The sequence below is a fragment of the Podarcis erhardii genome (assembly GCF_964252035.2).
Source record: "Podarcis erhardii genome assembly, chromosome: 4".
Taxonomy (NCBI): Eukaryota; Metazoa; Chordata; class Lepidosauria; order Squamata; family Lacertidae; genus Podarcis; species Podarcis erhardii.
Window position 1 is genome coordinate 58,899,152 of NC_138508.1, and position 15,811 is coordinate 58,914,962.

Below are 15,811 nucleotides of genomic sequence, written 5' to 3' on the forward strand. Positions count from 1 at the left end.
CCTCCTGTTCCTGACCATCCGGTGTTCCTGTACCCTGCTCGGCCTCCTGTTCCAGCGTTCCTGTTCCCCGCCCGGCTCACCGCCTCGGACCTCGCCCCTCTTCGTGTGGACTCAGACTACGCTCAAGGTACCTTTCCCCCGGGTCCAGAACACCTATCAACAATAAAAAAAACCCAATTACAGAGGACTTCCGGGATAGCGCGAACGGGTAATGGCGGATTCCCTCCGAGTTCTGGAGGGAATCGGCTCCGTTAAGGACGGGTCTTGCCGTGCCGGCGACACGGGGACCCTCAGAAACCGCAGGCGCTGAAGCCTGCGGACATGGAGACTCGGTGGGCACCTTAAGCGCCCTCCCCGACCCGCGAAGAGCCTTTTTAAAGGCTACGGAGGGGACCGGAGAGTGGCGTGGAGCTGAGAGTCGATCGCTGCCTTGGCGGAGCGAAGCCGCGAGCCATGACCGGAGAGCGCTATCTTTCTTCCTGAAATTTGGACTGAAAAAACAACTTGTGAGTAGAAGGAAATTTTGGCACTAAAAGTTTTATTATTGAATTCGAGTACGAGCGGGGGATGTGTTAAAAAGGAAGTCCACACTCCCCCCCCCCCACCAAAAGACTCAAAGTAAGGAGAGGAGCACTAAGTCGGAAAGACTCTGGTGCTGAAAGGAAAAAGAACACTTTCATAAATTGGTTGAAAAAGTTATTTGTGCTGGAGTGAAGAGAGGGGAATCTCAGAGGTTTTGCTTTTTGGCGGACCCCCCCCCCCGAACCCGGGCAGTGCCCTGCTTGGGAACCCGAGAGAAAAAAACAAGGCGTTTGACAGCTGTCAAAAGAGCTGTCAAACGGACGTCAGCTTGGAAATTGTGTTAAAATTGTGTTACAACTATATTGTTGGGACTAAAAGTGTTACATCGAATTGACTGGAAACAAACTAATTTTGAATAACAAAGTAACGAACTGTTGGAAAAGAACTATGATGGAAATCCCCCTAGAGGGAACTAAAGACATTGCAATGGCTGCGGAAGGAAAACTACTGGCAGAGATAAAAAAAATGTTTTCTCTGGTGGGAGCTCTGCAAGAGCAGAGCTTAGCCATGAAAGAACAACTGATGACCTTCAATCTTAAACTAAACAACTCTGTTGGTGGAGCTAACCGGATGGAAAAAGAATCTGCAACTGTAGAAAAAGAGACAACTTTAGAACTGGGGGAAAAAGAAGAAAAAGAAGAAGGAGTTCAGGAGGAAGAGAGTAATCAAATATCTGTAACTTTTGGGAGGAAAAGAAGTGAAAAAGACAACCAATGGATTGCAAATCTGCAAAGAGAGAGAAAGATGGAAGTCCCTGGAACAACTGAAACATTAAGCTACGAAAGAACGAACAAGTATGATGGAGACTTCTTCTTTAAGCTGCAACATGGGAGATTTGTTGATCCTGGACAAAGACTGTTTTTGTTTGAAAAATATGAGGAACTGGTGACAGAATTCCTTCGAGAAGAGAAGATCAATAAAAAGGACTATAAACAAAACTGCTGGAGAGTGACTAACTGGGGCCTAAGGGCCTCTGATGTGAGAAATCCGGGTTAAATCTGTCTTTTTTTTTTCTTTTTTTCTTTTGGACATTAATGTGGGAAGGGGCAAAAACCAGGACAGAGGGGGAGGGGAGTGTAGGGTGGTAAAAGTCTGGGGTTTAGAATAGAAATATTATTGTTTTTTTGATTTAATATAAAGAGCAAGGAATTTATGGGAGAGAAATTAGGCCGACCTTAGAGAAACAACTTAATGTGTATAATGGATTTAAAGTAAAAATGGATAAAGGATAAACTATAAGAAAAGATATGAATAATATTTAAGAGATTTGAACAAATAACTTGCTGAGATATTTAATGAAATGGGAAGGTGGTTGGGGGGGGTGGGGGGAAGTCACGGAAAGAGGGTAATGATTGTAAGGGTATGAAACTACAGATATTCTGTTTTGTGTTTTGTGTTTATGATATATGTCTGTGTTTGTTTAAAAAAATTTTTTTGAAAATCCAATAAAAATATTTAAAAAAAAAAAAACCCAATTACAGTGTGTGTGTGTGTGTGTTTGTGTGTGCATGCGTGTGTTTGTGTGTGTGTGTGTGTGTGTGTAAAAACCTTTTTTTAAAAAAAATCCAAATATAAAAACAAAACAAAAAAAATGTAAAAACAATTTCAAATCCAATGAAGATACAGATGGGAATAAGTATTCAAATTCAATACAGGCTGAGAGAAATACTGTTTACTTCAGGCTTGATGAAGTCCTGTGAGAACTTCACAAAGTCTCTCAAGACTTGGGCTGGGTGCAAACCATGGAGTATTTGGCTGGGCAATGACTTCTACTGTCTGTCTCTTCATCGTCACAAGTCCTGGCTAGGTAGTCACTAGACATGGGCTGCATCTAGACACATCAAAGAAGCGTTTAAGTTAAACGCGTTTTAAACTTTGTATGACAAATCGCGTTGGCAAAAGTGGAACTCCACACCACCACCTGGTGTCACAGTGTTATAATGCATATACAGTCAAACCTCGGTTGTCAAACGTAATCCATTCCGGAAGCCTGTTCAGCTTCCGAAATGTTTGACAACCGAGGCAAGGCTTCCGATTGGTTGCAGGAGCTTCCTGCACTCCAGGGGAAGCCGCATCGGACGTTTGGCTTCTGGAAAACGTTAGAAAACCAGAACACTTACTTCCGGGTTTTTGGCATTCAGAAGCTGAAACGTTCCAAAATGGGGGCATTTGGGAACCGAGGTTTCACTGTGCGACACGTTTTCTTTACCAATCTAGCTGAGTCCTTACCCCCCCCCCAGTACTTTAAACCCCGGGGGGGGGGGGGATGTTAATACATACGACCCAGTCTAAAAGGTCATAGATAGTTATGAGTCAAAGGCCTGGTTAAAAAGGAAGGTTTTTGCCCAGCACCTGAAGATATATAATGATGGCTCCAGGTGCACCTCCCTAGAGAGAATATTCCAGAATGCACCAGGAAACTGCATCAGAGAATCCAAACACAGTGTTACTCCATTTAGGAATACTGTGTTTCTTTCCCTTTTCTTTCATTCTAAATAAAAAGGATATCTACTGCCATGCAAACAACAATTCCTGCATTGCAGGGGGCTGGACTAGACAACCCCTTGGATCTCTCCCAACTCTACAGAATCTGTGATTCTGATTCAAAGGTCTGGAGTACGCTTAGGATTGCACTGTGAATGGCTGTTCCCATGGGTTGGTTTTTGGTTTTTTTAACCCGCAGCAGAAAATAGGCATTGATACCCTTGCCTAACCCAGTAATCCTCTTTCATTGACAGGCTAAGCAACTGCAAATAGCACATTTCAAAGAAAAGCATCTCTAAAGTACACTTATTCCCACTGCTGCGTCAAGGTAGTTGTACTCCCTTGACGGCTGTGTCTTCCCGTATGTCGTTTTGGATACAGAGGAGACTTGACAGAAGTTATTGGGCTCAAGTAATTTTCTTTTATAGTGCAAAGAATTATGACAAGCCTTAACATACTTGAATCAAAATGACAGACCATGAAATAATGTTTTTCACTTTACGCCGCCTGCCCTGTCTGACCCAGCTATCAATTGAGTGGCCTGCCACAATGATTATTTCGTCTGTCACAATGAAAATCTTTATTGCAAACTACAAATGCTCCTTTGCTGAAAAGCCTTCCCTGCCCCAGAGACAACCTCAGTTTAACTTTGTGCTTATATGCAGCTCTGAATGGAACACAGCAGCCTATACAGGAGTAAGTTCCAGGTTATGTTACTTGCATTTCAGTTCCAAATAAACGCGTGTGTTTAATGCCTGGAATTATCAAAAATGTGAGTTTTTTCTTTTGACTCTTTGTTTGGAGGGATGCTTTTCTTTTTTAGCATTTTGAGTTATATCCAATGGACTCAAGTTAGTCCTGTCCATTAATTGTAGGGAGCCTACTTGGAGTATGACTAATATTGAATTCAATCCTACTATCTTAAGTCTTTTTTCCTAATATTAATGGGGGGGGGGAGGAGTTGTGTTGCAGATGGACAATGGCTACCATTTAAATTTTCTTTTAAAATAGCCCCCCCCCCCACAATATTATGATAGAAGTGTTTTTAGAATTAGATCTGCTGTGGGAGTGAATTGCCATTTGATCTGAACCAGTGGCGTAGCGTGGGGGGTGCAGGGGGGGCCGGCCGCACCGGGCGCAACATCTGGGGGTTAGGGGTAGGGGTAGGGTTAGGGGACACAAATCCACGGGTTAGGGGGCGCAAATTACTTGCCTTGCCCCGGGTGCTGACAACCCACGCTACGCCACTGATCTGAACTGAAAAGTGTAGCTACCTTTCTTCACACACCCCTCCACTATAAAGCAGGTGTGTGTACCAAGTCAAAACAAATCAATAAATTCAATCAATTAAGTTTATTGTTCTGCTACAGTGAATCAATATATATCAACTATTCAGTCAACTGGCCAATAGTTTTGGTTACACAAACTTTGACATTTGATTTAAGCTGCTAATTACTGAAAAGAAAACCCGATCATCTAATGCTCAGTTGCAGAAGAAAAAAGGGGAAATCAATAATACATTCATACACAGCAAAATTCTCTCTAAAAATGAGAAGGAGGCCTAGGCAAATAAATGTTACAAAAAGCAACATCAGCTTCAATGTTAACAAATAGGAAAACTTCCCCCTTTAACCTCTAGATCCCTTTGAGCCATTACAAATAGCTACACCAAAGGGCAGCTGTCTTATGTTGCCCTTTGGCACTCAGCTCTGGTGCCTGGCCTTAGTTTCCAGCTGACTAGTTGGGAGTGGCCCCAGGTGGGCAGTGCCACAGCAATAACAGTCCTACTTGCCACGGCTAGTGCATTCCAGAGACCAGGGGATCAGGAAGCCAGGGGTGCCCTAGCAGCTAAGCAAACAGTTAATTGGCTCAGGCTACAAGTTGTAAAAGCAACTGCAAAACCCTGAAAATATATTTAAGTGTTGCCATCAAATTTTAGGAATTACAGATCTTAACAAAAAAATATTACAAATCTATGCACACTGAATCGCCATGTGACAGTATAAAAAGGTTCTCTGAAACAAACATTTGCACCAGCCATCTGAACAACAACAGAGTCTGGCGAGTCTTTGTCAAAAGAGAGTTTCAAACGGCAGGTACCACCAACAAAAGCCTTACAGGATTCTCATGTTCTAAGAATATGCCAGATGCCACTTTCCTGACATCTCCTGATCCCAGTTCATTCAGGGTTCTAAAGCTAAGAACCACTGCCTTGAATTCTGTCTGGAAACTAACTGGCAATTAGTGCTGTTCTTTTAGTGCTGGTTTAATTTGAGCTTTGCAGTAGGTCTCAGACAATATCTTGGCTGACACATTTTGAACTAGGGTTGCCCAGTCAGGAGCACCCCAGATCCAAGTGATACAGGAGGCATTTTGACACCTGTGCGTATGAATGTCAACACATATGAAACCGATAGCAGTGTTTCTTTGTAGCTATTAGGCTATTTTTGCTTTCCGTTTCCCAAGTGAGGGACGCTGTGGTAGTAGGACAGCACCTTCTCATTTCGCCTCAGGAGGCAAAACAGGGTGTGCTGCCTCTGCAAGTACCCAATCTGCCCCCAATTCCCAGGGCTAAATAATATCCTCTAGTTATTTCAGAATAAATCTACTATTGTTGGGAGTTTTCACTGTGCAGTGGGATGTGATTTTCATATGGATCCATTATAAATATCATAAGCAATTTATTCATATTTCTATTATATAAACATGCCTGTGCATATGGGTACTTTTGTACATCACTTTTCAGCTATGATTTTAATTAGAAAATAATTAAGCAGGGCCATTGAATTTCATGTGTACCTGCTTCTTCAGATGCTCTGTTTAATTATATACAGCAGTGGTAATTTGTAGGGTCAGGTCCTAACCATACAAAGGGACATACAAAACACAGGCCCATTCAATCAAAGCCCCTGTGCTATATGCAGAGACAAGACTGACCCTTTCCCCTTCTCTTCTTTTTAGGGTCTGAGTACACCGATGCTTCGCTGCCCTTCACAACGGCTGCTGGACCGAATAGTGCGGCGATATGCTGAAGTGGCAGATGCTGGTAGTGTCTACATGGACCATTTCACCGACCGGGATAAATTGCGCCTCCTCTACACACTCTCAGTTAATGCACATCCCATCATGTTACAGGTACAACTCCATCTGTCTTCCTGTGGGGTAAATTACCACCCCATGACACAAGTTCAAGTCATTTTGACCAGCTGGAGCTACAGTAAACTTGGTTCGAAAATAGGGATCAGTAGGTTTCATAGCCACTCTGCTGCACAGAGAACTGCAGGAGCCTAAATTTACAAGCCAAGTGGACTGGACACTTGCCTTGACAGAGATCAAGAACAACCTCGTAAAATTGGAATCAATGCACACTATACTGTGACTCCCTCTCTGAGAAGCTGTGCTCAAATGAAAAATGGCATTGGATGGGAGTATTATTTTGTTTAGCAAAATTGTGTGGTACTTAACCACACAGGTTCTGGTGAACTGAACAGCCATACAGTGAACAACAGCCATACAGACCCACACCCTTTCAGTGTATACACACAACATATTGAATATAGGCACAGCAAGCCAGACCCTTTGAATTAACCATTATTAAACTCCCTGAAGTATGCAACATGAACCGAGTGACAAAAATGCACACTAGCCAATTCACAGGCCAATTCACACAGCTGGTTTCCAACGTGCACACTCTAGCCATTCAGAAAGAGAAATTAAAAAGTCAGTACAGACTAAAAAAAGAAGTCCCAAAGTGGTGTTGTCCATCAAACTTGAGCCTACATCTTATAAAATCAGAGGGCTGTATTTTAAGCTGAGAGGGTGTTTTTTAAGCAATCAGAAATCCTGCTAAGACGCTGAATGAGGCCTTAGTGATATATTACATGCAACATCTTGATAGTCAACATTAGGTGCATAACTTGACAATTTTATATTTGGAAGAATCTTAGAGGGCAACATGTTCCATTTTATTAAGTATTTGCTTTTGGAAATCATGGGCATATTTGACCAACTTCTAGTGAACGAAACCAATGGTTTGTATCCCACAAAACTATGGACCCCAGACTGATATGATATGAAGGTCTTTGGGGTGCCAAGTGGAAGACTTTTGCAGATATGAGTCTCCTTGTGTAGGGTTGTCTTGTCAAGGACTGAACCTGGGGGCCTTGCACATGCAAAAGATGGGCACTACTGCCAAGCTAAAGCACATCGCCGCAACAACTCTAGAGGTGGTGGTTCTTTTCCACCTAACTGTGTATCTCTGTTGTTTTCACAAAAGAAGCACATCATGATTATTCACATTTTTCTTCCTTAATGTCTACAAATGTAGAAACAAGCATTAACCTCTAATAAAACTCCATTAAATACAATGGGGCATATTACTGACTCATATGATTCCTTAGGGTGTATATCTAAAGCCTTGGAGTAGCTGTTAAACAGTTTAAAGCTGACCCTTGCGTTAACTTCAGCCCAGATTGTTGAAGGGGTGCTTAAATTGGTCTTTTTATTTCAGCGAGTTGGCAAGTTCATATGGGAGAAGGGAGTCCTGTTAATATAGTTCCTTCTTCTGTTCCCCTTTATGAATATTGCAAAACTTAATAATACATGTTTTATCTTTATGTTTTACTTTGCATTGTTACCTTCACTAAGCTGGTGTCTGAGAATACCTTTGTCAACACATAACCATGTTATCAGAATGGACAACCCTGTTGCACAGTCTTTGGTGGGTAGTGGCTGCCCATCAAAAAGGCTGAGGTGATCAATCAGCATTCATTGTTATTTAACAGGGTAATTGGAACAACTATTTATTTCTTATAAAATCTTCCTTTTACTGGCCATTACCTGTGAACACTGATTTATGGCTGATCACCTCAGCCATTTTGATATCTGGGAGGAGACTGAGACATTGGTTTGCCTGTTCTGAGTAAAGAGAGGAGACCTAGAAAGGGGAGGTTTTTATTCTGGCTACCTCAAGAGAAGAAATTTTACCATTTTGGAAGCGGCTGGCAGTTTTTGCATGACTGCTGCTGTTGCACTGGGACGGATACTGCTATTGAAGCTGTGCACTAGGTTGGATGAGGGCCCAGCCAAATCAGGCATATATGAAGGGTCTCAGATGAGTTGGGCACACACAGCCATTGGTCAGGTTGGATTGGCCCAGAGTGACTGGTGGCTGTAAGGAGGGGGGGCATAAGGCAGAAAGGAGAGCTGGGCAGCACGTGAAATAGGCTGACTTAACTGACCAGTGGATGCACCTTCCCAAAAGAAAGTAGGCCCAAGCAGTGGCTCTCCTTCCTCCTTGATGACTTACAGGATCAACAGCTGTAGAGCTGAGGCATAGATCCTGCATAGGACTGGATCGTCCTCCTTAACAGCTGTTAAATTGTACTATCCAATCCAGGCATAGGCAAACTCGGCCTTCCAGATGTTTTGGGACTACAACTCCCATCATCCCTAGCTTACAGGACCAGCATTTGCCTATGCTTGATCCAATCTTATGCTGTGCTGTGGCCCTAACAGTTTAAAAGGGTTTTAAGGGTTAAACAAAATGGGGATGGGGAGACTTAGTTTCGGGGACAAATCAGGGATGGGTGGCCCCCAGGATAGCATATTGCCCTGATATGGGGGCCTCAGAGCAGGGACACAGGGTGGATTGTTTGTGGACAGCCCTAATTGCTGTCAATGCTCTTGCAGTGTGTTTGCTTTGACACTTCATAAAATACCTGAATTCAAGTAAACAAAATATGACAAAACCTTGCAATCCTTCAGTGCTCACTTCTTCAAAAGGTGTGGTGGAACTTCTGGTGAGGAGGGCAAAACAATGCACAAGTTAAGCCAAGATCAAAGGGGCTTTTTAAAAGGTGGGGCGTATTCTTACCTTCACATCATCACATAAATAGACCCACATTTGCACTAACACATTTTGTGTCCCCTGTGTTGGACAGATTTTCCCTGGAGCAGAAGGGTGGCCATTTCCAAAATACTTGGGGTCCTGCGGCCGGCTGATAGTCACTACCAGCACCAGACCTTTGAAGGAATTCTATGGCTCGTCTTCTGATGTGGCAGCAGACCTAGCTCTTCAGCTCCTTGCTATCATCAATTCCATGAGGAACAATGACCTGAACTATTTATTCTACTTTACCCATGTCGATGCTGGCACATTTGGTGTTTTCAACAATGGACATCTGTTTATCCGGGATGCCAGCACACTGGGAGTCATTGACAAGCAGGAAGGTACTCAGCTTCATCTTTGAATAAGCATCTGTCACAAGAGGATATGATGAGGCAGGAGCGGGAGGGAATAGATCTTTAGCTTCAAGCTTTTTGATGGTAGATCAGTTAATTAAAAGGAACGAAAGGTGACAATCTGTATACCAATAAGATTCTGTGCAACTGAAAATTAGCACATTGAGCATAACTCAAACACACATACATGAACATTCATATTATAGCAGAAAATTTTCAGATTATCAAAATGAGCACATGCACACTCTAAATGTACCCACCTGAAGCAAAGCTAGAGAGCTCCAAAGCAAAGCAAGACAACTAGACGTATAAGTTTGGAAAAAAGGAAGAGAAATAGCTAGCTTTCAGCTAGAAGAAAAAAATGAGGAAAGTGCCAGGATGGATGGTAAAACAAAAAACCTATAGTCAAAGCAACTTGGGAAAATGTTCTACATGGTCCAGTCCTGGGCACCTGACAAGCACAGGTAATCAGAGAGAACAAGCAGCATAAATATGGGCAGTAAGCAATCAAAGCACATGAGTTTACCAAGGGTAATATGTAAACTAAAGGAGTGATACTTCAGGTTCCAGCATTTTAAAATTTTTAAAAATGGGCAACCTGGCCCGCCCATCAAGAGATCCTGGGACCAGCTATTCACTTTAATCTATTAAAAGTATGCCCAACTTCTCTGGAGAATTAGGGAGAGAAAAAGAGGTTTGTGGTTAATGCCTGCTCTGTTGTTTGTCAGGCAGCTTGATGGTTCCCCTAAGGACAGATCCCCCGTCCACAAGTTCTTAGAAACAGCTGAGGCAGCCTCAAGCAGCTTTCACAAAAGGTAGACCATTTGACTGATGATGCATGCATTTGCTGTACATTTTATAGCTTTTACCTGAAACCCAGTCCTACGAAGTTTAGATCTAATTTCAAAATGTAAGATCAAAGCCCAAATTGAGAAACATTATGTACAGTACAGTCCTTCAGAGGTCCGTCTCATTTTAGAGTTCAAGGAGAGTCACGTGACTGAATGCTCAATATGTCCCTGTACATGGAAAGATAGGGCTGGGACACAACTATTCGCTCAAACATAATATGTAATATGGGCAGGGTAAATAATTAATTATTCATCATCATTATCATTATCATCATGGAAGATCCTTGTTCTTAGGCAGGCATAGGCAAACTCAGCCCTCCAGCTGTTTTGGGACTACAACTCCCATAATCCCTGACCACTGGTCCTGTTAGCTAGGGATGATGGGAGTTGTAGTCCCAAAACATCTGGAGGGCCAAGTTTGCCTATGCCTGTTCTTAGAAGATGGGAAGAGATGGAGGCCTCACACCTTGCCAAGGACCTGGCAGGAGAAAACTTCTGTTCTTCTACTAGCTCATACATTTTCCCTGTGGAAAAGTCAAAAGACAATTTGATCCATTTGTAATTCAACTGACCATCTAATCTAAACACTGCTGAGGTGTATAAAGATAATATTTGCTCACATAAAATTGTGGCACCTGAAAGATTAACAAATTATTACTGCATAAACCTTCATGAAGTACAGCCCACTTCATCAGATGCTTATGCCATAATAAATGTTAGTCTTTAAGATGCCCTGACATTCTTTTGTTGTTTTTGCTCCAATGCAGACTAACATGGTCCTCCTTCTGGAACTTGTTCATATATGTTTATAATCAAAGCTCCTCATTACTTTCTGTTAGGCAAGGAGTTGATGGACGGACAAGAGGAGCATAAGGACATATTCAGCTGCCTGGTTACAGACTGCCAGTCTGAGCTTCCCTCCTGTAATTCCATCAAGGATACACGAAGCCTCATCATGGTTTGTGAGGAACTTTTGCCTAAACTCTTAAAGGAAAAATTTCTGCCTCCTGTCCAGGAGAAGATTGACAGCGCTCTGAGCAGATGTGCAGACAGCTTTCTAACTGACCAAGAAGTCATCAGGGCAGCTCAAGTGCTGGAAGAGATTTTGAAACCTCTGCAGACTTGTGATCCTCGTTTTGCCTACCGCTATCCTGATTGCAAATACAGAGGTAAACCCTAAAAGGAAAGCTTGCTGCCATCTACCTACTACTTCTACTTTTGAAGTCAAAAGAATAGAATCACTCAGGAAATCCCTCAGTGGGAGGCAAACACTGATTTTGCCACCATTAGACATTCACTTGCAAGCATTCCATGATGAAACTCAGTGGTCCTGTTGGGGTTGCTCTTCAAAGGTTCACAGCATCTCTATGAGCTCCTTGTTCCTGGCCACCACATTCTAACGTCTCACATTTACCTTGCTTTTACAAATGCCTTCACCAAGATCAATGCAAATCTCACAAGCTTGTTGTTTAAGAGGATGCTAAAGATGAACCAAGCCGTTGTTACAATGGTGACTACTTTCTTTCTAGGAAACTGCTCTCTATGGCTTTGCTGACTACTTGTAGGTTATGGAATCAATTGTCCCTTTCAGGACAACATAGACATCCCTGCCGTGTTGCAGATCACTCTTCCCTCTCCTCCACTTCTGTTGGAAACGTGAAACACACATGGGTAGCTCCATCTTTTCAACTGCAAGCTTTCTGCTCCTCGTTCCTTTTCCTTCTGGGCTGAGTCAGGGAAGGCAGGGAAAGTATAAGTTGCCAGAGGCACACATGGCCCCACTAGCAAACTGCCTGCGTTTTACCTTCTTCCATCATATGTGCTTGAAATCTTGCCTTTCTTTATTCTATCTTCATACCCAGAGCCATTTTTTTTGTTCCTATGACAAATGAGCCAGGATTCTGTGGAGAGATACAGAACATTAACTGAAGGGGTTGCCCACTCACAGCAGGAGTGGGAAGGAACTTTTGCTGACACCCCAGCTCTTCTGGAAAGATAGATGAAGATCACAACCACTGTAATGGATTACTATTGATTTAATGTGAGATGGGATCATAACAAGAGGTACTTGCCCAGATGGAGAAGATGGAGATAGGGTGAAGGGCTTGAAAAATGAGAGTCGCTTGGCAATGGAAGATGGTGAATGCATAAAGAAAGGCGTTATTCAAGATGATGGTTTGATGTGTGAAGGAGTGGTCCAAGTATATGGAACAATGCAGAAGAAGTTATAGGGTATGAGGCAGAAATAAAGGGAGTTGGAAAACAAATGCATTATCTGTCCTTTTATAATATGGTCTGGGAGCTGCGCTCGGTACCCCTGTTTAAAAGGGTCATCACTGTCTGATGCTGCAAAGCATCTGGCGGGAAGGGGTGGACTGTGGCATGGTGAGGACAGGCCACTGAGGGCCCTTTCCAAGCCCCTGGGGCCCTCAGCCAGCACCTGATCTGGCCAACTGCTGAAAGCAAGTCTGACATCAGGGATGGGGAACCTGTGATCCTCTGGAAATTGTTGGAGTTTGCCTTGAAAGATATTTTGAAAATTCAACTAGTGCAGAATATTGTAGTCAGAATGCTGAGGGGTGCCAGTAAGTTTGGTTCCATTACAACCGGATTTATGCAAACTGCACTGGTTGTCAATTCAGTTTAAGGAACCTGGGTACATTAAGGACTGCCTTCTTTCATGTTTCCCCCCACCTGAGCCAATCATCATCCAAATTTCTGTTCCAGTTCCCTTGACCCTATGAGGTGACACTAGTATGTAACAAAGTTAGGATTTTCTGTGTTGTAGCACCCACCTTATAGAATGCCTTGTCAAGCAAGGTGCATTGGACACTACCATTATGTTGTTTTAGACCGGGCATGGCCCAACTTGGCCCTCCAGCTGTTTTCGGACTACAGTTCCCATCATCCCTAACCACTGGTCCTGTTAGCTAGGGATGATGGGAGTTGTAGTCCCAAAACAGTTGGCAGTCTAAAACCTGCTTTAGACTGTTAGTGAAGATGTGGCTCTTTTAAAGCTGGCTAATTAATTTATTTGCTGGGGCAGTTTTGTACCATTTGCTGGTTCCTTTAGAATTGTTGTTTGTTTTTAATGTTAATATTTTGATTATAGAATTAGGCTTAATTTGGGGTTTGCTGCCTGTTTTATAGCATTCGTTATTGATTTGATAGCCTGACTTGTATGTTCTTGGGAAATTATGTTAAAAATAAACAAATGAGGCTCCATCAGCCCTAGTGAGCATGGCCAATAGTTAGGGAAATGGGAGTCATAGTCCAACAACATCTGGAAGATCAGATTCCCCGTCCTTGGAATAAAGCACAGCAAAATCACAAGCAGGTTCCTTTGGCTTGAGAAAACTGAATGCCTGTAATTCCTTCATCAACCAATGAATGGGTTTATGACTTTTGAGAATAATCATAAGTCTTAAACTCAAACTCAATTTTGGCTCTAAAAGTAGCATGCATGTTTACTCCTGCTGTTTTCGCTCTGAACAAAAAACCCAATCAGCAACATCAGACAATGAAACCTTTGCCACTACTGAATTTTTTTTAAAAAAACAACACATTTTAAAAAATCATCTCCAAGCCACTGGAAAGTTCATTTATGAATTGCAATTATCTTAAGCCTTTCAAAGGATTCTGTCTTGAGATAGAATTATTACTAACCACAGATTTGTGCTTTTAAATATTTACTGAGTTTGCTTCCACCTTATTCTGAAAGGAAAACTAAACTGGGGTGGTGCCAAGAATAAAGTTTTTGAGGGCTGGGGTTAAAAATCCAATCTAGCCTGCAGCTGTACAGTCATACCTAATGTTACGGATGCTTCAGGCTACGTGTTTTCGGGTTGCAGACCGCGGAAAACCCGGAAGTACCAGAACAGGTTACTTCCGGGTTTCGCCGCTCATGCATGCGCAGAAGCACCAAATTGCGCTTTGCGCCTGCGCAGACACAGCGCTTCAGGATGCGAACACTGCAGGTTGCGGACGTGCCTCTGTCATGGATTACGTCCGCAGCCCGAGGTTCCACTGTAGTGAGTTTACCACAAGCTGCCATTTTGAGTTTATCACAAGCAAATATAAGAACTCTGTGTCTATCAAAGAGAGATACCTAGGGTGCCATAGGATAAGGCACTGAAATAACTATTCCTGTTTTTGAGCCTTTGCTTCCAAGAGTCAACCAACCAACCAACAACTTCTTTTGCATTTGAAAAGTTATGGCTGAACCCATTAATCCAACTTGATGTGCAAATGTTCCTTACTGTAAGTAACCATACCGTGTGCCTAGAGGCCAGTCTATATCCTGGTACCTACGGGACCGCCTCTCCTGGTATGCCCCACGGAGAACCTCAAGGTCCATAAATAACAACACCCTAGTGGTCCCAAGCCCCTAAGGAAGTTAGATTGGCTTCAACCAGAGCCAGGGCCTTTTCAGCTCTGGCTCCGGCCTGGTGGAACGCTCTGCCTCATGAGACCAGGGCCCTGCAGGATCTGATTTCTTTCCGCAGGGCCTGTAAGACAGAGTTGTTCCGCCTGGCCTTTGGTTTGGAGCCAATTTGATTCCCTCCCTCCCTCTCTTTCTTTTTTCTTTTCCTTCTCCTCCTGCGATGAGGCTACATTTTAATATTTTAATGTTGTATTTTATTTTTGTTTTTAAGTTGTAATCATTCATCTTGTTTTTATTATTGCTTGTAAGCTGCTCTGGGCCTGGCCTTGGCTGGGTATAAATAAAAAAATATTATTATTATTATTATCCTTGGAAATAGCTCCTCCTCCTGTTCAGAAGATAGGATAAAATTCTTGGCATCTCCTGCATGAAGTACTGAGTCTGTGAGCTAAATTCTAGACCAGAGCTGCAATGATATTGACTTTTATGTAACTTCCAGATCATAGCTACATGATACTGAAACTTTCAGGCATGAACAATGGCTCTCAAAGCTCTACCTCACATAAGGTGATGTTTAAGAGCTATAGATAACATATGAGTGAAAATACCAACCTACTAGAATGAAGAAACTCCATGAAGGCAAAACCAAGAAACAGACGGGCTGATCCAATGCTTTGTGGAACTATCCTGGTGGAAAGTGAAGTGGGCCCCTGAACAAAGGATCTTCCCTGTGTTGTCAAGCAATGCTCAACCAGTTTGTGTCCAAAGCAAACAGAGTGAGTGCCAGGTTCTTTTCTAGGCTTTTACAATTTGGGCATTGCTCAACAAAATTTGGTCCTTGTCTTTATGTATGCTAGTCTAACTCTCTCCAATGAAAGCATCCATGGCAGATGGCCATCCAATATCTGCTTAAAAACCTTCAAGGAAGGAGAGTCCATAACCTCCCTGAGGGAGTCTGTTCATCTGTCAAACAGCTCTTACCGTCAGAAAGATCTTCCTGAGGTTGTGACAGAATCTCATTTCTTGTAACTTGAATCCATTGGTTCGGATCCTTCCCTCCAAAGCAGGAAAAAACAAGCTTGCTCCGTCTTCCATGCAACAGCCCTTGAGATATTTGAAGATGACTATCATATCCCCCCAGTCTCCTCTTTTCCAGGACAAACATTCCCAACTCCCTCAACTGCTCCTCATAAGGCTTGGTTTCCAGACCCTTGATCATCTTGGCCGCCCTCCTCCACACACATTCCAGCTTGTCAATAGCCTTCTT

At 42.8% G+C, this 15,811-nt stretch overlaps 1 protein-coding gene across 1 annotated transcript in view; it reads left to right on the forward strand.

Moving 5' to 3' along the window:
- The window catches only part of DIPK2B (divergent protein kinase domain 2B), a 34,802-nt gene extending 21,097 nt beyond the window's left edge, over positions 1 to 13,705 (forward strand). Inside the window, exons 3-5 of the mRNA XM_081858616.1 lie at positions 6,028 to 6,201; positions 9,009 to 9,297; positions 11,000 to 13,705. Of these exons, the coding sequence (XP_081714742.1) occupies positions 6,028 to 6,201; positions 9,009 to 9,297; positions 11,000 to 11,340 (804 nt within the window). The 3' untranslated portion in view covers positions 11,341 to 13,705. The remainder of the gene's footprint in view (positions 1 to 6,027; positions 6,202 to 9,008; positions 9,298 to 10,999) is intronic.
- The last annotated feature ends 2,106 nt before the right edge of the window (positions 13,706 to 15,811 follow it).